The sequence below is a fragment of the Coturnix japonica genome, chromosome 3 (assembly GCF_001577835.2).
Source record: "Coturnix japonica isolate 7356 chromosome 3, Coturnix japonica 2.1, whole genome shotgun sequence".
In the NCBI taxonomy this organism is placed as follows: domain Eukaryota; kingdom Metazoa; phylum Chordata; class Aves; order Galliformes; family Phasianidae; genus Coturnix; species Coturnix japonica.
The window spans coordinates 74,837,357-74,858,595 of record NC_029518.1 but is presented as its reverse complement, the minus strand read 5'-3'; the positions used below and the strand labels follow the sequence as shown (position 1 = coordinate 74,858,595).

General features: G+C 34.3%; 1 protein-coding gene across 48 annotated transcripts in view; it reads left to right on the top strand.

Annotated features, from left to right (window-relative positions):
* The window catches only part of RIMS1 (regulating synaptic membrane exocytosis 1), a 276,215-nt gene that overhangs the window by 178,060 nt on the left and 76,916 nt on the right, over positions 1–21,239 (top strand). For 13 of the 48 annotated variants that reach the window (XM_032443374.1, XM_032443361.1, XM_032443345.1 and 10 more), the window contains 7 exons: positions 2,729–2,791; positions 5,049–5,126; positions 5,539–5,652; positions 6,100–6,189; positions 11,320–11,403; positions 15,401–15,478; positions 17,335–17,406. In XM_032443374.1, coding sequence (XP_032299265.1) covers positions 2,729–2,791; positions 5,049–5,126; positions 5,539–5,652; positions 6,100–6,189; positions 11,320–11,403; positions 15,401–15,478; positions 17,335–17,406 — 579 coding nt within the window. The remainder of the gene's footprint in view (positions 1–2,728; positions 2,792–5,048; positions 5,127–5,538; positions 5,653–6,099; positions 6,190–11,319; positions 11,404–15,400; positions 15,479–17,334; positions 17,407–21,239) is intronic. The other 35 variants (XM_032443368.1, XM_032443369.1, XM_015859107.2 and 32 more) reach the window with 9 other exon arrangements.

Sequence of the window (21,239 nt, the reverse complement as noted above, 5' to 3'; positions counted from 1 at the left end):
CCTCAAAACATGGTATAAATGATAATACACACATTAATTATGCTTGGAGAGAAGGAGATGCACTGATGCTTTTTCAGAAATGAGCCATCAGAAAGAGCACATCAGCAAAGCACTGCTGATTTTTTTCAGATGAATAGGAAATAGTCTTCAGTTCTCTGCATTTGGAAGATGCTTTTCAGAAATTTAAAAAATCAGACATGAAGGATATATGTGGCTTCCAGGATTTGTGGGATTTAATCAGAGGTTCCCTGAACTTTCTTTCCTCACGGAACAATCTGGTGCATGCTGGTCTCATTTTCATTTTTTTTTTCCATTTTCTTTTCCCCAGATGTCTTCAGTTGTTGAAACTGTTTAACTCTTGCAGGCTTTGCTATCTTTTTCATGAATAGGAGTAGAATCACAGAGTGGATCAGACTCTTGTCAGTGATTTTTATATTGTTGCCAACAGTCTCATTGTTGATAGGATCTTTCACATCTCAGTATACGGAAAAGTAAATATTCAGTATTAGTATACAATGTCTTAGTATCAACATTAGTTGCAAGTAATATTCATTTACTGAACCCATCATCTAAACAAGTATATTCTTGTAGATACCAAACATAAACTTGATTTTAAAAGTGAGTATCTTTCTGATAATTGAAGTTGCTAATTGGTTTTGATCATTTTCTCAGTGCTCTTCATGGTCTCAAATTAATATTTAATATTTTTAATGAACCTTTGTAAAAATATCTATAATAGGCTCTTAGAAAAGCAACTAGTATGATACACTCCCAGCAGGACTGGTCAGTTCACTTTACCTTTTTTTTTTTAATGTATATACACATGTGTATATGTGTGTATAAATATTTGTATATGTATGTGTATATATGACATATATGTATGTTTAGGAAAACTTTATATTAGGAAATCCAACTAAGCAATATACTTTCCTCTCAATTTAGGATCATCATCTGATTCTCAAGGAGGTACCCCATTTCAGTTTTTGTTTTATTCCTAAATAATATAGTTCTTGAATATTCCCATTAGGAAGTTCTTACTTCAAAATAATAATCTTTAATTTAAATGTCTCCAAAGCAACTTCAGCTTAGTGTAGAACTTCCAGTATCATCTTACATTGTAAATAATTTACTGTTATGGATTCTTTTGCTTTGTTGTTTGCTTTTGGTTTTGTTTTGTTTTTCATTTCAGGTTTTTTGTGGTGGATTTGCTGTATTGTACTCCTTTTCTGAATGAAATATTATATTTTGCCATGGGTGCATTTCAGTAGATATCCACTGGCTTAGCAAAAGTGGAATAAATATGATCAAATTACCTTTCACGACTACTCTTTTTCAGATTTTATCCTGTTTCTCAGAAGGATTCCTGTGTCTGAACATTAAGCACTGCATAACATTTTGTGATTGTAGTGTTTTTATGCTAATTTCCTTAGTTCTTGCAAGAAAATCTCAAATATCTTAAGTAGCTGCAGAAAATTGTATTCTTTTCCTGATACACATGGATTTGTAATTTGGAAATTTGCGTGTAAACGCTGTTAGTGCTCTCAGATAAGAAGTAGAAGTTTTTCTTTAAAAGAAAAAACAATTTGGTTCACCTATAATACTTTTTGCTGCATCTAATTCAGGCTAGTGATTCCAGATACAAACTTAAACCTCACCTCTGACTCAGAAGCTGTTATTTTAGTCTTCCTGTTTCAGATCAGTAGAGAAATGTGGTGCATCAAATAAATTAATCATTTTATGATGGTATGAAGCATAAAAGACATTGAACAGCTACTACTTTATTTATTTTGTAATCTTTTCTCTCTCTGTCACTGCAGTGCTTCATTTGATTCCCTGCTTATTTTAAAATAGCATGTTTCCATAAAGTTTAGCTTTACTTTCATATTTACAATAGTTTGTGGAATGTTGGGACTTCGTCTTTTTGATCATATTGAAGTGCATAAAACTACAGGATTAAGTCAAGGGATTTTTCATACCATAATCACACTTACCATAGGCATAAATATGTATTAATTTTACCATCTTTCTGGTGATAACATGTGTTCAGTAGCATTAAACGAATAATAGATTAGTTGGCTGATATTTTGAATTGGAAACAATAAGAAACAAAAAATCTTATGACTGATTAGCAATTTGTTTTGTTTTGTTAGGTTTACATTGCATAATAAAGAGCTTTCAGTCAGAAGTTCTATTTGTCCAGACGAATTTCCAGTTAACACATATTTTTCTTTTTCCCAGAAGGACAAAAAGGGTTTACTCTTCCCATAAATTGGATTGCACTGAAGTAACAAACTCTCCCTCCTTTTTTCTTGTATTCTTTTGTGGCTTAGAGAAAAACAGTCACCTTTCTTTTTTTTCTAAAATATTTCTTTGTGGTTCTTTGATGTATAAAAAGGAGGTTATTAGAGAAATATAAATGATTTATGGAGACAGCTTTTGTCATGGAGAACTCTGAATCGGTAAGGAATTTGAACGGAGAAACCTCATAAAACCAGGTGGAAGGATTTGATTGAAAATGTAGTTATTGCAGGCATTTTTTTGGCTCACATTCTTTGAGTAGTGCAATGTGGGTTTGAACATTAGCAGGCTGTGTATTTGGGTGGAAGTTTCTTGGTTGTTTTTTTTTGTTTTTGTTTTTGTTTTCATTTGCTTTTCATTGGCATAATCCATGTCATCTAATGCTTCATAATTATATCTGTTTCACTCACCACCCATCCTGTCTGTGCAGTGAGCTTCTTATGCTGCCCAGAGCAAAACGAGGAAGAAGTGCAGAGTGCCTACATACCATCAGGTAAATACAGGAATCTGGTACACCTCTGGTTAGTTGTGTGTGCTTTGTGTGCTCAGCTTCCAGTAAGTACGGACCTTCACAGTACACTGTGATTCAGATGTCAGTTATTCTTTGTTTTTTGTTTTAAATCAGCTCAAAATGCTTGTATGTATGTGCTTGTGAACATCAGTTGTAAGGGTTAAAGCAGCTAAAGAATTCCTCATTTTGCAGGTTTTTGTTTGTTTCTTTCTTTCTTTGTTTCTTTGTGGTAGATTATCTGTCTAGTCACAGTAGTCCTGATCACCAGTGCATGGCAGTTTTGTTACAGTTTCAGACATTTTTATGTTTTCCTTTATTTCCATTTTATATGTGTGTATTAAACCCAACAAACTTTACTCTTTTTGACACCTAATCTCATGCTGACTTTGGACATTTGAAGAGAAAAGCATAGGGATGAAAGAGGGCATGATTTAAAGGCATCCTTCTCACAACCCCATATTTTAGGAAATTCATAATACTTCTGTTTTTCCTTTTCAGTTGTGCTAATAATTTGATCCAGGCTTAAATTTTTCAGGTGGTGTTCACCTTCAGTCTTAAAAAATATATTATCCCAGGGTTTGGACCTCTCTTTCTCAACTATTTCCAGCTCTAAACATAACTAAAGTGCATCAGTGCATCTGGTAGCTAACCAGCTAAAAATTGTGCATGGGTATCTACATGGATCAGTAGATCAGAGGAACTCTGAATTCAGAGAGTGAAGCCCTTGTGTTTTTCCTTGTTCTAATTTTGGCTTTTATTTTCTTATAATCATAGAATGGCTTGGGTTGGAAGGGGGCTTTAAAGCTCACCAGTTCCAACCCCCTCCTATAGGCACCAGATCAGTTGCCCAGGGCCCCCATCCAGCCTGACCTTGAACACCAGGGACAGGACAACCACAGCTCTCTGGGCACGCTGTGGCAGCACCTCATCACCCTCTAAGTAGAAACCAAAAAATCCCCATGGTATCTAATATAATTCTTCACTTTTTTAGTTTCAAACCCTTTTTCCTTGTCATATCAGACCATATGAGAAGTTGGTCTCTCTCCAGTTTATAATCAAAAAAAGGAACAAGTTATCCCAAATTACTGAAGTAATGAATATAAGTAGCAACCTACTAAAGTAACAAACAAAAGTAATAGTTACACTGATCTTAAATGATAAAACAAAATGTTGTTTTTCTTAATATATTGAACGTGAGCATAGAGGCAACATAGATTGACCTTTAAATGTAACTCTGAAACCTATACTGGTTTTGGCTAAAAGTGATAATAGTGGCTAATAGTGAGAAAAATCCTTTCAAGGAAAAAAAAAACCAACATCTGCAAACTGGTTGTCATCTTTCCTCCTTTCTCATTCATAGTGACCTGACATTTATTCATGTTAAAAACAGCAACGTAAGGAATTAGTCTTATTTTCTTGGCAGCTTGCTCAATAAAGATTAAATTGTTGAAATAGCTTCAGCTTAATTTGAGAAAGAAGCCTTAAAGGATGTGTATTAGATGAAAGAAATATAATTATGAGATGGTCTGAAATACAGTGTCAAGGTTTGTTGTGGAATCCTTGAATCACCAAGGTTGGAAAAGACCTATGAGATCATCCAGTCCAACCGTCCGCCTATCACCCATACTTTTTGGTAATCCATGTCCCTCAACACAATATCTAAATGTCCCTTAATTAGGGTATGATCATAAAGAATATTTAATTAGGTTTTGAAGCTGATATACCACTTCCAAAAAATTCAGCGTTCGGAAATGCTAGATGCAAGTACATCTATAACTGTATTTGTGGTACTACTTATCACTGTTTTAGCAAGCTGTTCGTGCTTAGCTTTGGAAGCATGTCTCAATTGAAGACTCAGTAGGTCTAAATAAAGCTTTACTAAGACAAATAAATAGCAACCTAATCCTTTACAAGAGCTTGTATATTTTAATTAAGAAATTCAGCAGTAGGAATGTAGATTACTTTCATTACAAGAACAGTGTCAGAGCTATACTAGTATTGTCGTGAATTCATGGGCTGTAATAACAAGAATGTAAATTAAAAAGATTGTCCCCCAGGTAGCTATAACAGAAGGTGAATTAAGAAAAATATACATTAATAAATCTCCTTATGCAGATATTACATATTGTAGAATATTGCATGTTTATTTTAAGTTCTGGTCAATCTTGCTTTACTTTTACCTGTCTTTTTGTTTCTGGCATGTTTTTGTGTTGTCCTCTTTTCTTTTTTCAATTTCAAGAAGTTCTGTTAGGCACTATAAAACATTACCACCCAAGATGCCTTTACTAGAAAATGGTATTCATTGGAACCTATACAGGTAAGAAGTATTTAGAATCCCCTTGAAGTAGTTAATGACTTCTTAGAGATGAAATATTCTTCCCAAATATATATATGTATATGTATATATATATATATATATATATATATGTATGTATGTATAAATACATATATTTATATATATTAAAAAAAAAATTAAAAAAAAAAAGAAAGAACAGTGTTTTGCATTCTTTAGATAAACATGACTTAAAGGACTTCTTCCTAAAATAACTTCATGAGCTCTAAATTACCCCTACATATAAAAGACAAGCACTATATTATGCACAATTTTTCTTCACTGTCAACATTATATGTTGCATGCTTTGTCTTTTTTGTGTTCCTTTGTTTGTGTGTGATTTTGCTTACATATCAAATTTATTTTTATTTTGTTTAAATTATCTTAATTTACAAAGCTCAACTCTTCCTGCATGTGCTAAGACCAAATCAGTGGTTAGACAGGATATTTCTCTCCTTCGTGATTGCCTTAATTCACGAATTCCGAAATTTGGAGATGATCTGCTGGTTAGGTAAGAAACTAAGGATCAATCCCCTCTCCTGTTTGTATCCAAGATGGATTTACAGAATTAATGAGCTTCATTGTAAAGTCATATATAGCGTATCACATCCTTTTATGTTGACTTAAGACTTACTGCTATTAATAAGGATTTACATGTATTGTTTGGTATTTCTCATTCCACTCTTTTGCCAGTGGATATTCTGTCTCCCTCTGTTTCAAACATTTCAACAGTCTTAGCAGGAATATTTTGGCAGTCTTTTATTTGATTTTATTTTCTAAACAAAACTTGGCTCTGTCATCCAGTCAGCTCTTTTTTGTTTTCCTTAATTAAATCATTGTGATTTTACATTTTCTGTAAAAAGAACATTATTTTATGAGTTAATATCTAACATTGTATTCCTTTCTTTGTTTTCTTTTTCTTTCTCTTCTACCATTGGATGCAATGCACTGGCACTAGTGAACTACAGCCCTCCCTTGACAGGGCTAGGAGTGCTAGTACCAACTGCTTGAGACCAGATACTAGTTTGCATTCACCAGAACGAGAAAGGTATAAAATAAAAACTTATAAATTTCTTGTCATCTGTGCTGGTGGTCTTTCTACGTTTTGTTTTTCTTTATATGAGTACTCTACATTCCTGTACATTCATGTCTGTTTTGGTATTTGTAGACATTTTTGCTCCTGTATTCATGTATGTCATGTAAATTGTGTCTTGGAGTTTATAACTGCTTCTGGCTTCTTTGTTTCAGTTCAAGCTGATGTCATTGTTTGCAAAAGTCCTCAGTATGCTGATAATAGCATTACAGTGTTGAGCATTTTGACAAGTACCACTTGATTGTTAATCTTCATCGCCATTTGCTAAAAACTATTACATTTATTTCCTGCCTGCTTTGTGGACCGCTAATGAGACAGCGACATAATTTATAAATTATACAACAAAGCTCTCACATTTTAATCCAGAACCATAGGTTTTGAAGCCACATATTTTCTATAGGACACCCAGCCAAACCTCATTGCTTCTTTAATCTGATCTATTGCATCTGCTTTTGCAATTACAAGGCAAGTCACTGCAGTAAGATTTTGTTTTTAACTCTGTGACTATAATTTTAAGGCTCACTTAAGGCTTAAGAAATCAAGTTTGCAATTTGCATGAAAGACTATTATATCACTTAAATTACATAGCTATTTCTTGGATGTTTTCTGAACCTTTAATAGAATATCTTGGTTCAAAATCCTAGATGAACTAAATATAATTGATGTGCTTGACCGATGGGATTGTTCCACAAAGGAATTTTTGAGCACCTTCTAGTCTTGGTTGATATTTACACCGTTTTAGGGTGAGGTTTTAGCTTCACTTAAGACTATAGTACACTCCCATCTACTATGGAATAATTGCATCAGTTCAGTGAAAACTAGTATGTCAGTTAATATCAAGTTGCTTTCTCAGTGAATTTACGATATAATTAGGGAAACTTATTATTCTATTTATTATTTTGCGAGAGTAACTGTGAAGAAAAGCAGTAAGAACTTAATGTTTTTTCTTTGAGAAAAGATTTCTCTTGGTTTTTTTTTTTCATGCATGGAGAATTTTCCTTTTCCTCCTCCATAGCCTTCTACTGCAACTTTGCTGTTCTCAAGCTGTGCTCTTGCAGAGACCTGACTCATGCCCTGCTGGAACATTTCAAGTAGATCTACTAGAAATAAAATTACAAAAAAGAAATAAGGCCATCCCCACTAAAACACAGGATAGCACTCTAGACCTTTTAGAAAAAAAATAATAAAATTGTAGCATCATATTACTATGTGTGTATATATATACAGCTGTATTATTAATGTGTAAGCAGCTATTTAATTCAATAATGTATGGGTATAGGTAGCGTACATTTTGTAGTTTCATTTCAGGATGCCAGACGTCAAGCTGAATATTCAGTGAAACAGCATCTGGCAATGGTAAAATATCTAGTTAAAATACTGTCCTTAAAACTTTATTTGTTACTGTCATTAATTAGGTCTGTTGTGTCCTTAGACTCATCTTCAGCAACATCTCTCCACAAGACAGTGAATAGAATCTGCAGCTTTGAACATGTGCTGCTCATAAAGAGAGGTGTTTCATTTCTTGTAATGGCCACTACTGCCAATAGTTTTTGCCAGTTTGCCTCTGGTCCAGATCTAGAAAAACTGTCAAGAATTTTATGTCTTCACTTTATAAATCCCTGAGGCTGACTAAAATTTGCTTTTGGCATGGCATCCTTTATAGGAGTGCAGATAAGCTCTTTTTTTCTTTTTTCTTTTCTTTTCTTCTTCTTCTTCTTCTTTTTCTTTTCTTTTTTTTTTTTTTTTTTTTTTTTTTTTTTTTTNTTTTTATTTTTAATGAAATTCAGGTTGAATATTTCCATGATGGTTTTGTTGCAAATGATGATGTGTGTGGCTCCATCAGAGCATTGTCATCAGGGATTCTTTTTTTATCTAGACATAGATATACTCATTTTTTCCTAATGCAGCCCAGTTTTTACAGGAATGTGCTGTATTTAGTATCTAAAATATCTTTAATTTAATCTTATAAATCATAAAACTCAGTTTAAGTGATTTCATACTCCACTGTGAAACGTCTCCACTTATTCTTTAGCATGAAGTTACTTATCAGTTACATGAGAGGAGTCCTTAGTTTGAAGAACACATTATTAAGTTCAAGGAAGATATAAAGCATTTTTGTCTGTGCTGAGCAAGACAAGAGTAAGGCACTAAAATTACAGTATGGTATGCTCATCTATCTTACAGGTTCACAACTCTGGGAAATGTTAGAACAGTTCCAAACATTAGGAAAAAATCTTTTTGAAAGCACACATAATAAAACACTCCACTAGACAATATGGAATAGCTTTTCTAGGCTTTGTTACTGGATACTCTCTGATAAGAAATGGGATAACTCTCTGTCAGGTGTATTTGATCCTGCTTCTAGCAAAGAGAAACACAAGGGTTTTGTGAAGTCCAGTCTCTAAAACACAACTTCCTTTTTTATCATTTGTGTAGGGACTGTGTTGAAGGCACTTCTAGTTGTGTTTGTGGCATTATCTTATTTTAATTCATAGAATGGATTTGTAATTTTTATTTTAAAAATAATTTTATCGTCAAAATTTAAAGATAAATGTGGCATTACATCTTCACTGGGAAAAAATAGGAAAAAAAAAATCCCAGTGTTTTTGGTCAAAATAATTATCTTGTCAATGTTTGTTTACTTACAAGACATATATTAGTTTATAAGTTAGTAATAGTACCTTCTAAACCCATAAAAGCAGTTCTTGCTGCTACTATAAGATTTTTCATTGTCATCACCGTGTCTCAAAATTTCTGCTTCTGTGTATCGTGTCCTAAAACAGAGATATTTGTGTGCTATCATCACCCTCAAATCAAGAAAGCACACAGGCGTGGGATTTACATGTCCTGAATCAGTTTGCCTGTGATTTCTCATCATTATAGCCTCTTCCCCAGATGATCTGGTGATATTTAAGATTGTAGCCAGTGACAGATACTTATTAATATCAAGTACGGCTGATTGTTTGTCTAAATTTCTTGTGTCCCAAGAAACTATTCGGTGTAACAACAGTAGCACAAAATTAATTTTACAGAGTGATAACACTTGTACACTTTGGTCCTCAAAGGTTTAGGTAGTGGAATTCTGAGCAAGTGAAACTGAGTAATACAACAAGGTAATGATTTCATGTAGAACAGAGTCTGCCTATCTGTATAATGCAGTGCAGCACTGCTGGGCTTGATCGTGAGGTGAAGTAGGAATTAATATGATTCAAAGATCCCCAGTGTTTTTAATGTCAGTTGATCATTACTGCTCAAACAAGATACAAAGCTAAACTCGTAAGTAGATAACAGAAGGGTTGGAGAACCATTTGATCCATTTAAGACTTGATCTGACTTCAACATAAATTTTCTATTTTTTGTTTTAGTAAATCTGACGCATTTGGTGTTCATACTGCATGCCTGCATTTAAAAGCAATGTTGAATGTCATTATTTATATTTAAAAATCTGTAGAGTAAAATAACTGCTTGCATTAGGTATGTAATGCATTGTGGTTTTGGTTATTTTCAAACAGATAAAGGAATGGGTTATTGCATGTTTGTCTGCTTTTTACTGTGGCTCGCGGTCATTAAAACTTGGAGAAGGAGCATGATCTCAAAGATCATCCTGCATGCCCTAGTTAATTCTATCAAACTCTATTTGATACTTACAGTGGATATCAGCATATTAAGGGCTTTGAGTGCACTGATGCATTAACATTTTCTTTGACTCCTGCTTTGGAGAGAAAAAGAAACTAACTGCTAATAACCTGTTTCCTCTTGAGAATTCCAGCAGAACTACCTATATGTTCAAGTGATGCTAATCTCCTTGAAACTTTTGTTATTTGCATGTTGCATAAATCAAACCCTTTTCCTTATTACACGGACTGGAAGAATGCCTCAGAAAGTGACAACTGCACAGCTGTGCAGCATTTAGTTGAACACCTTGCTGCTTTTGTAAATTAATCAGTTGATTTTGATTTTCTATATTGTTACATGCATGCTTTTAGAACCACAAAGTATCACCAAAACCAAAAGCAATGTCAGTCTATAGTATACTGTGCATTGTTGTAAACTAAATGAAATTTTTTAACAGAAAAGTCACATTAAGACACTAGTGTACACAATAAAGTATCATTAGATTTATTAAATTAACTGTAAATTAGTATTTGCTCTGGTACTTTGAAGTTACCTAAATAAGAAATGTACCTGTATGAAGCTGTTATTTTCATCTTTTAACTTTTCTGGTTCTGCAACAGAACTTAATTGGGGAGTAAGCAATGCTGCCACTCTGTCACAGAAACAAGAGCTCCAGTTTATGTATCGCTTCTCTGCTGTGAGAGTCCTTGACACACCAAGAGTATCTGCTGCTGCTAGGAACAAGTCAAAGGGAACAGAATATGAAGAAACAAATGCTTGTGATGGTCATGGTCATACCAGTTTTGTGATATTTTACTCGGAAGCATAGCTCTTCTAATGTACTGAGCTTTTTATTAGTAAGCATGTCAATTGCAGTCAAAGCAAGAGATCTCTATAGGCTGATGAATGGAGCAGAAGATGACTCTCGCTGTGTTGCAGAAAAGGTTCACTATATGCCTTCGGATTTTTCTTATAATTCATACTCCTATATATTTACTGAGGATGCATTTTTTTCAGTGCAAAGAGTAAGGAGTGATTAGTTTACCAATATGGCAGCTGGTGGTCAATAGAAAATTATATCATACACTCTTTTGAAAACTGTTCTATTTTTGAATTACAACTTTCTGTGTGAATGATAGGCTTTTAAATAGTCTAGCTTTGGAGAATATTTTAAAATGTATGGTAGGCTGTGTGAAAAACCTAAATTAATATGATGAAGTTCTGATCTTTTGGAAGCACATCCACAGTCTCATCTGAAATAATTCTGCAGTGAGCAGACATAATATACCTGGAAATTAGAAAAAAAAAAAAAAAAAATATATATATATATATGTATACATATATATCTATATTGTGATATATACTTCTACTACTTTGTGGGGTATTTTTCCAGTCCTGAGTCCCATATATTTAATTTTATCACAGACTAAATGTCCTGTTTTTTTCCTATTTTGTTGAACGGGCAAACAGGGGTAGATGGTCCCCCTCCCTAGAGAGGAGACGACCTACTAGTCCCAGGATTCATATCCAGCATGCATCTCCGGAGGATGACAGGTACTAGGCAACTCCTCCCAGCTGAAAGGTGGTTTACTGCATCTTGCACTCTTAGAGGAGAATTCTGAAACTGAAAAGTATGCATGTTTGTAGAGACAGGCCTTTAAACTCCAGAAGCCCAAAATAAAATAGCAGCTTTAGATATCATCTCTACATTTTATCGAACTGTTATAAAGCACCTAGAATTAACACCTTTACAAATTTTCTGTTTGCCTGAACAGTTTCAAGCCATTTAATCAGTTGTCTAATAAAACGGAACATCATCTGTTAATGTTCTTCAGTTTCTTCTTACCTCCTTCTGTAAATGGTGGTGGTGCTTTATAATATGATAAATAGCTGTTGTAGAGCCTGTTTTTGTTTAGGTGTTTAATTTTATTGTCCTTTGTGTTTTTTTCTTACTTTTTTTCTTTGAACAAAGTGTTCCTATTAAAAAAAAATAATAATAATTAAAAATAATCCATGATTTACTGGAAGTCTTGGTATCACTTGCTGATTGATGAATGTAGAAATTGGCAGTGCTCTTAAACTCTGTCCCAAATAAGGATGTTCATCATGGAGCAGGTTTTCCTAAGAAGGTAGGTTTTGTTAAAGGTGCCAGTGCTTCAAATACATTTTTACACTGAATGTGAACTATAATGAATAGAAGCACAGTATTTTTTTCTGATCATGGACTTTCTACTCAGGTCAGTTCTGCTGTTTCATTGCTTTGGCAGTGTTTTTCTTTCTTTTTTTCTTTTTTCTTTTTTCCTTTTTCTTTTTTCTTTTTTCTTCCCCCCCCCCCCCTAATTAATCTGACACTTAAATTCAAAATGTTTGTGTTACAGTAAATGATAGAATACAAATGTAAATAATCCATGCTTGTGTACACTCTTACAAATCTGCTCTTGAAACTGTAAGACAGGTTGACGATGAAACTTTTCCAGTTACTCTGAGTGCCAGTGGTTGCCTTCTATTCAAGAATACTTCCAGTAGTTACATTTGTACTCTAATTTCTCGTTTGCTTGATACTGGTTGTATTCAACCAATACAAACTAGAGAGCGAAACCTCTAACTGTGTTTGGATAACATTTCTTGTTTTACTAGAGTAAGACAGCATTATAAATTATAAAACTTAAGTTGTGAAACATTATTTCAAAACTGGCCATTCAGATACAGCATTTCTCAGTTTTTTACCAAAGTTGATTCTGAGCTCTTTAGTGGGACACTTAGAAACCATTTGCAACTGTACTTTATATATTTTAGACATTTTAGAAGTATTTCTTCTTCCAAATTTTTTTAAGCTGTGTGTCAGAACTGATGATAACATTGTCATTAAAATGATTAGAATTAAAGTACATATCAATGCAATTGGGTTCTCTTATGAATGCTGCCATTCTTAATGCAGAGTCCAAGCCTTCTGATATCACCCAAATTTTTCTGAATGTATCAAAGATTGAAATTATCTAATAACTCTAAGTAAATGAATTGCAGGACATAGAATCTTTGGGGGGAATTATTTTGAATTAGAGATCTGCAGTCTCACTTCTTAGTGTAGTCAGTGCCCACCCAGTGTGTAGAATATCAGCATGGAATGCTTTATCTTTGTTGAAATTTTCTATTCTTTGAATTTACATTCATTTTGATTATTTTCTTACCTTTATTTGCCAGTTGGCCAGGACTGTTCAATTCTGACATTTTTTTGTTGTTTTAAGGTGTGTTTTTATTAAATTAACAAATGATACTATGGGTGTAGGGTATTGAGTATCTGTTGATCAACAGGGATAACTAACAGTTACTTTTCACCACTTTCAGATCACGTTTCCACAGGTTAACTGACTCCGACAGATGCCATCTTACACTTTACTTGAGTATATTCCAGAATTCTTACAAATTGGTCCTTTTTGCATATAAAATGCAATTAAGATCTATTCCTGAGTATATTTCTTAAACATAGGACTTACACATGATATCCAATTTTGATCATTCCAATTCAGTGTTTGTAGCATGGTATTTATTGATAATTATTCATAATATACATTTTAGTAAATGTTTTGGCAAGGTTGTTGTTGTTCTGGAAGTCACTTTCCATATTGGAAAAAATGACTCCTTGATAAACTTGATGAAGATGACTCCTTGATGAAGATGTGTTACACTTTATTTCAATGTTAAGAATTAATAAGTGTTTGGTTAGTATTGGGGTTTTCTTGACATTTTGAAGAATAATTTTGGGGTTCTATTTGGCTGCTTTATTTTTGGGAGGTGTTGTTTGCTTTATATATATATATATATATATTAGAAATTAGAATGAGAAATTCTCTCTGAAGTGAAAGACTTTTTGGTAACCGGTGAACTGTGAAACTGTGAAAGCCTAAGTAGTGCAAGAAACAAGAAGAATGGAAAGCAAACACTTAATGATAGGTAGGCATTTAACTTAGACTGTTCCTTTTGAGATGTCTTGGTATAAATTCTGCGTGTAATCAAGACTAGATAAAATATGTATTTTAAAAATATTGGATACTTTCAGTTCATGACAAGTTGCTCTTAGCAGTCATACATGTGTAATGTTCTTGCCTAAGTGCCATCTTGAAGCAGCTGCTGAGCACAGTGGTGCTTCTAGTACAGCCATGTGAACTTGAGGTATGCCACGTACTGTCAATGGCAGGCTCATTTGGCTGGAATGATTCTTTCCCATTCTTTCAGCAATACTGTGCAACTTGAATCAGGGAGACAGTTTAGAAATACATGAACTGAAGTGCTAGGAATGAGTGAGGAGCTGTCAAATCTTAAGAGTAGTGACTTCCCTGTTTACATAATGTGTAGATCCAGCATTTCAGAAATCTCAGGAAAAATCAAGAAGTATTGAATGTGACATTATTGATGTCTTAAGGCCTTTTTTAAAATTACAAATGCTTTTTTTTGTCACTTTTGGAATGGTCATTTTTAGTTTCAATAGCAACATTATTTCATTTATCTCTGTGGATTATGTTATACTTAATAGCAATAAGCAACTTGAAGCATGTGTCTTGTACATGAACTGTAAATAGCTTGTCTGTAATCATAATAATATATATTGTTCTTGTCTGTGTATGTAATGACTTACTGGTCTGGTATGAAATTTATTGCATTTAGGACTTTAGGAGAAATTTTAGCATTTGCTCACTACACTGAAAGTATGGATGCAGATTTAATATGTACTGTAGGTTATTAATACCCTGCAAATTTTGTTGTTCACTTTCTAAGAGCTAACAATGATATTTTTAAAAAATCTTACATTAATACATCTTATCGAGAAAAAGAAAATATTTTGTGTGATTTGTTCCATTGCAAGCTAACAATAAACCAAGGAGCTAATAATATCTATCCCAAACTGAAAGCTATGAACAAATTTTGATGTTCTTAATGACTTAAAAAGAAATGAAACTAGTATAGAAATTTTAAAAATCTCCTATACACAGTTTGAATTTTATTTTAAATTGCTAAGTTATTCTGCCTTTACTATTGAACTGTTACTGTTAATTATAACCTTAGCAGAACTGTTGGTAATGAAACATTAAAATGTATAAAATTTGCTTGTATTTTCAGGAAAACTGGAAAATTTCTCAGTATAATGGTAGAATATCATTTTTTCTTAGGGGAAAGATTTGTACATAGGTTTATACATTAGATTAATGAACCATACTGTCATTTTCTTCTTAGGAAGGATAATGACAACTGCTAAGTTACAGTGCTGCTGTTTGTTGTGTAGAGCATGAAGAATTTGTTTAAAATTTATTGTGGCTTTCATCTTTTTTGCATCTTAGTTTTTTATTAATATATCAAAATTTTAATATTCTTTTAAAGTGTATGGACTAAGTCAACAGAAGGGGAAGTGAGAAATAAGACTTACACAGCAGATTGTGCCTTAATGCTTTTGGTTTATATATGTGATTGCATGTCTTCACCTTCACTGCATGTGACCATCTCTCTGTTTCTGCTCATTCTGTCCAAATTTACATCCATGTTTCCAAATTTTGTGAAGAACAAGGACGCTGGAGTCTTGCATTCCAAAACAGGACAGTGTAGACCACCTAAGTGCTAAACCTGGAGCAGCACAGAGGTATCCTTATTTACTCAAATCATAGTTCCAAGTAAATGAGGTATTGCCTATAGTTACACGCTACGAGTATCTTCATATGCTCTGCATAAATCTTTTAAATAGTTAGGTTTTTTTTCTCTTTTTATGTAGAAGTACATGGTATGCGTGTATTGTTCATAGATAATATTTAATTCCCTATAAAGTACATTGTAAATTGAAATATGGCTTAAACATCTTTTTTATCCCCTATACACTCTTTGTACATTTTATATGGGCATGAAAGGACACCTGCCTGCAGTGTCCACATAGGACAGCAAGTGCTGTTGAGCTGTACGGAATGCACACAGCATCATCTCAGCAAGAGGAAAGAAACAGAGAAAACTGTGGTCTTAACCATACTTTTAACACCTGCTGCTCACAGTAACAGCACATAGAGCAGAGAAATAAGTCTTCAGTTCACTGGCACTGTATATTACATTTTCTGCTTTTTCAGACTGCAAAGAGTAGTCACTATATCCTCTTCTTCTCCATTGTACTTAATGCCACAGTATCAATGAGTGACATAATGGAGTAAGGGGAAAACAAACCTTCTAATAAACCAAACAGAAAGTAAAGCGTGTGACATAGTTTGGGAGATCCTGCTCCCTTCTGTGGATCTAACCATATGTTCAAATACTTCAGTCCCCTTAGATTTTAATTAAAGCTATATATTTTTCATGTGTGCTTCCTTGCATATCTACCTCATGTTTGACCTGGCAAAGGCATAAGTAGCTAATGGGAATATACTCCAGAAAATAAATCTGGAGAAATCAGTTTGGGGATAAAGGAGATCTAATTTTTTATTCCAAGATATTATTTTTTATAAAAAATATGTTATTTTGAAAACTGGAAGGTATTCATACTTACCTCTGCCATTAAAAAATCACAAGCACGTAAGAAAAAAAGTGCACATTATATATTTCTGCATTTTTTCCTTTTTCCTTTTTCGTGACTCAAACTGTGTCACACTGTAATGCTGATCAAATACTGCAGTGAAAATATACTGTGATTATATTCTTTGAATATAAACTGATGCTACAGCTGTTTGGGTATCTTCCAGTTCAATATCTACTGAAATACTGTATGCTCCTTTTTTTCCCCCTCAAAACTAAGCGTTGATGATTATCAGAGGTTTAAAATTATAAATCCTAATTTTTAAATGGTATCATTACTCTGGGTAATAACACACATGACTTGTCACTATTTTCATAACCTAAATAAGGGAATGAAATAAACTTCAAAATTATTTCCATTAATTAGGAAAAAAAAAAGAAAGTAGAATTGTTTCAAACTGTTTTATCTTTTAACAATTTTTAGTAGAATGAAATTTTTAAAAAGCCAAGTTTTTACTAATGTAGTATTGAATCCGACATATGATGCATTATTTATTTTGGTTTTGAAATACAGTTTTAAAAGCAATTTTTCCATTTCTGTTTCAATATTATTGGGTCTTTCTGTAACTTTTTTTCTTCCTACTGTATACTCTGCTTTGTGTTATAGTGCGATCAAGAGAGCACTAAAAGACCTAGGAGAAGCACTGTATCTAATCAGATATGGAATGTGAAATGGGAGCTAGTGGCATGTGCAGTCAGGACTAATGTCATCTCCCTGTTTTTTTACCTCTTAACCTTCACACCATCAGTTTCAGTCAAAGCTAATCAGGACCATTTGTTTTTAACCCCAAGTTCACCAACCTGTTCATGAAGATAACTGTCACTTTTCCATCTGTAAACCATTCCTGTTATTACCTTAACAGTACATTAATAAAAATAAGGTCTTCATAGTTTTGTATTCTTTTTCTTCTATGTTTATTTCTTTTCTGACTTGTCATTCCACAGGCAGTCCAGAAAAGTGGAAAGATACAGCAGCCAAAAACAAACTAGGAAAGGCTCTGCAGCTGAAACAGAAAGGTAGGATTGATGAGTAAACATCTCTTATGATCAAACTGATTTCAGCATTCATAATACATATCTAATACTATTTTTGAAGCAGAAAATGCGTAACAATGCCATAAGCTCAGGAATGTTGTGGTGGGCAGGACTAGGGAAGTAATCTCGCCCCTGTACTCGGCACTGATGAGGCCTCACCTTGAATACTGTGTTCAGTTTTGGGAACCTCAGTACAGAAAGGGTGTTGAGGTGCTGGAGCAGGTCCAAAGAAGGGCAACAAGGCTTGTGAGGGGCTTGGAGAATATGCCTTGTAAGGAGAGACTGAAGGAACTGGGGCTGTTTAATCTGGGGCAAAGGAGGCTGAGAGGGAGACCTTATTGCTCTCTTCCAATATCTGAAAGGTGCTTACAGTGAGAGTGGGATTGGTCTCTTCTCACTGGTGACAGGTGACAGGATGAGGGGAAATGACCTCAAGTTGCGCCAGGGAAGGTTTAGGCTGGAAATCGGGAAAAACTTCTTTACAGAAAGGGTTGTTAAGCGTTGGAATAGGCTGCCCAGGGTGAGGTTTTTGGGTCACCATTGCTGAATGTGTTTCAAAAACGTTTGTACGTGGTGCTTGGGACATGATTTAGCAGAGGGTTGTTAGTTAGGTTAGTATGGTTGGGTCATGGTTGGACTTGATGATCTTTAAGGTCTTTTCCAACCTGAGTGATTCTATATTTCTAAGCTATATTGCTGTAATTTGGTGTTATTTATAGCATCCATATTATTATCGCTGCTTGCTGTGTTGTGAATACAATACAATTTTTCTGGCAGTCTCCATCATTGCAGATTAACTGGGAGGGAAAACTAGCAGTCATACATTTAGTAAGCCATAGTATGAGACTTGTTGCCTCTGTCTTGATCTCTGTAAGATGAAATTTGGAAACGTATAGCATATTTCATTAGTATGGTACTAACCCTTTTCTATGTTTTACCATACATATTTTTCAAAAAACTTGCCTATTTAAAAAAAAAACAAAAAAACTTTAATGGTGAGAAAAATACATGAAGAAACTAATAATTCAAGAGGTACCTGATCAAATGTTGAAGAAAGAGCCACACTGAAATCACACTCCTATATTCCAAGCTAGCAATTTCACATTTTAATATAAAAAATGTTAAATTCTATACATAAATGTGCTGAAAAATTCTGTCATTACATAAATTTAATATGAACACTCATACTTTACTTTCTGCTTCCACTGAATTTTCTTGTGCATGCATTATTATTGTAACTTTCAGCTTTTACATTATAGCAGCAAATGCTTATGTACTCAAATTCTTGATGAGCAGAGGAGCTCATCTGTTTACATTGTGAGAATTGAAAAACTTCCATGAATAACACAGACATGTTTTATTTTCAAAGCAAATACTCATAATCTAGAATAAAGTTTCGAGCTTTTATTTTATTTTACTATCTCAAGGACCAGATTATTATTATTTTGGTTTTGAGGCTTCTGCTGTCCTGACAGCAGTTTATTTCAGTTTAGACCAGGCATTTGACCAGAATTATGCCTGAAGTCCTTGCTGTCTTTAAAGCAGCAACAGTTTTACTTTTCAGTTCATTACATCCGTATTTTTCCCTGTTTTTAACTTCAGAAAACTAAGGGAAGCTCCTGGGACCAAGATTGTGGTGGTCTCAGTAATCATGCAGGCTGAATGATTTTAAGAACCTTGGCAAGAGGCTGAGAAAGGAGAAAAGATGGGAGTGGGGTATGAAGTGAATGGGGTGGAAAATGCGGAAGTGTAAGCATTAAGTAAGCATTGGTGTCCTGGTGGACGACAGGTTGGCCACGAGTCAGTAGTGTGCCCTCATGGCTAAAAAGGCCAATGGCATTCTGGGCTGCATTAAAAAGAGCGGGGCCAGCAGGTCGAGGGAGATGATCCTCCCCCTTTACTCTGCCCTGGTAAGGCCTCATCTGGAATATTGTGTCCAGTTCTGGGCTCCCCAGTACAAAAAAGACAGGGATCTCTTGGAAAGAGTCCAGCGGAGGGCCACAAAGATGGTGAAGGGCCTGGAGCATCTCCCCTATGAAGAAAGGTTAAGTCAACTGGGTCTGTTTAGCCTTGAGAACAGAAGGGGACCTGATCCAGGTCTATAAATATCTGAGGTATGGAGAGCAAAGTGGTGAGGCCAGACTCTTTTTAGCAGTGTGTGGAGACAGGACAAGGGGAAACTTGAGCATGGGAAGTTCTGCACGAATGTGCACAAGAATGTCTTTACAATGAGGGTTGCAGAGCACTGGAACAGGCTGCCCAGGCAAGTTGTGGAGTCTCCTTCTCTCAATCACATATGGCTGGTGTGGATTATAATCTTGCAACCAAATTTCAGGTATTTTTGATGATAGGAACTGATCTGCAGGAAATGTTTTTATGAGGTATTATGCTGAATATATTAACAGTTCATGACTCTACCTCTAAGTGTGTAGTTACATTTATGAACATTCTTTTTAGACTTGAGCAATGTGTTTTCCTGATTGAAATGACCAGCCTAGGTCTGAAATTTTGACTTTTTTTTTTTCCCCTGAATATTTCAGAACTTATTTTTAATATTTATGCAAGATATAACATATATTTGAGGATATACTCAGGTATGTTGGAAAAAGCAAGTCTGGAGACAACAGGGATATGTTGCTACAGTGTCTATATATACAGAATTTATATGGAATGTAATGAGTTCATACTGTAGTCATTGCTATATTGAGATAAATCTTTTTCTCATTTTGCATTGGTTAAATGCAAAAAGGTAATGCATAAAAATGTAGTTATTACCAAGGGATAAGTGATGTTTGGTGTTTTATTGTTTGTTTGTTTTTGAAACAACCTGACAACAATAATTTTTTCACAGGTGAATAGGAAAACTTAAAAAAAAAAAAATCTATTATTTTTTTCCTTAAGTGAAGCATGTTCCCAAAATTGTCAGTCAGTCACCAGAGCTCCTTTTTTGTTTTTCACAATAGAAAAGTAAGCTCTAGTAGTGAACACAGTGCAGCCAGAAGATTTTGATAACAAGCAAGTAATTTGCTAGTCAAATGATAAATATAACTCTATAGTAATTCCTTTATTATCCATTTCTGCTGACCTTATCTACATGTAGTTCAGGTGTTCACAGAGAATAAGGTATCAGCATGCTATCATCTTCCTTCTAAAAAACCCCTCAGTGTGCTCTGTAAGACCACATCCTTAAGTACTGTGATATTTTAGGAAATCAGCATTAGAAGGGGAAAAAAATAAACCCATCCCAAATATTTACGGGTGTTCTAATTGTTCCCATAACAGTTCAGTGAGATAAGCCTGAAGATAGGACTCAGTATTTTCTGAAGCAGTAAAACTCATTACGTGAAAATAGAAGATAATTTTATGCTTGTATGAATGTGGGTGAAAACAGTTCATCAATTCTGAAGTGCAGTCTTCCACCCCTAATTTCTTACCCACAGAATACTGAATTGAAGGCTGCGTAAACATAATGATACAAGTGTTAACTGTAGTTGCTAGGAATTGTGTAGGATCCTGTACCAAAGGTGTGTTGGGTTGGTACAACACTCTTAGTTTTAGTTCTTCATAGTTCCACATGCGCCAGCATGTGGTTTTGTTGTGATTTATTTTTATCTATGTCACTAAAATATCAGTCCGAAGAGAAAGAAGCTTGATTTTCCTAGTGGGAAAGTAGATGTGGAACCTTTAGAATGCCCTTGTGGTCCGTGGCCAGTTGAGTTACAAGCTTGCTGTTTGCCATGTTACCTTTCTCTGGGAGAAGCAGTGGTACCAAGCAACAAGATACCAACATATGTTTGCTGCAATGTCATTTATCA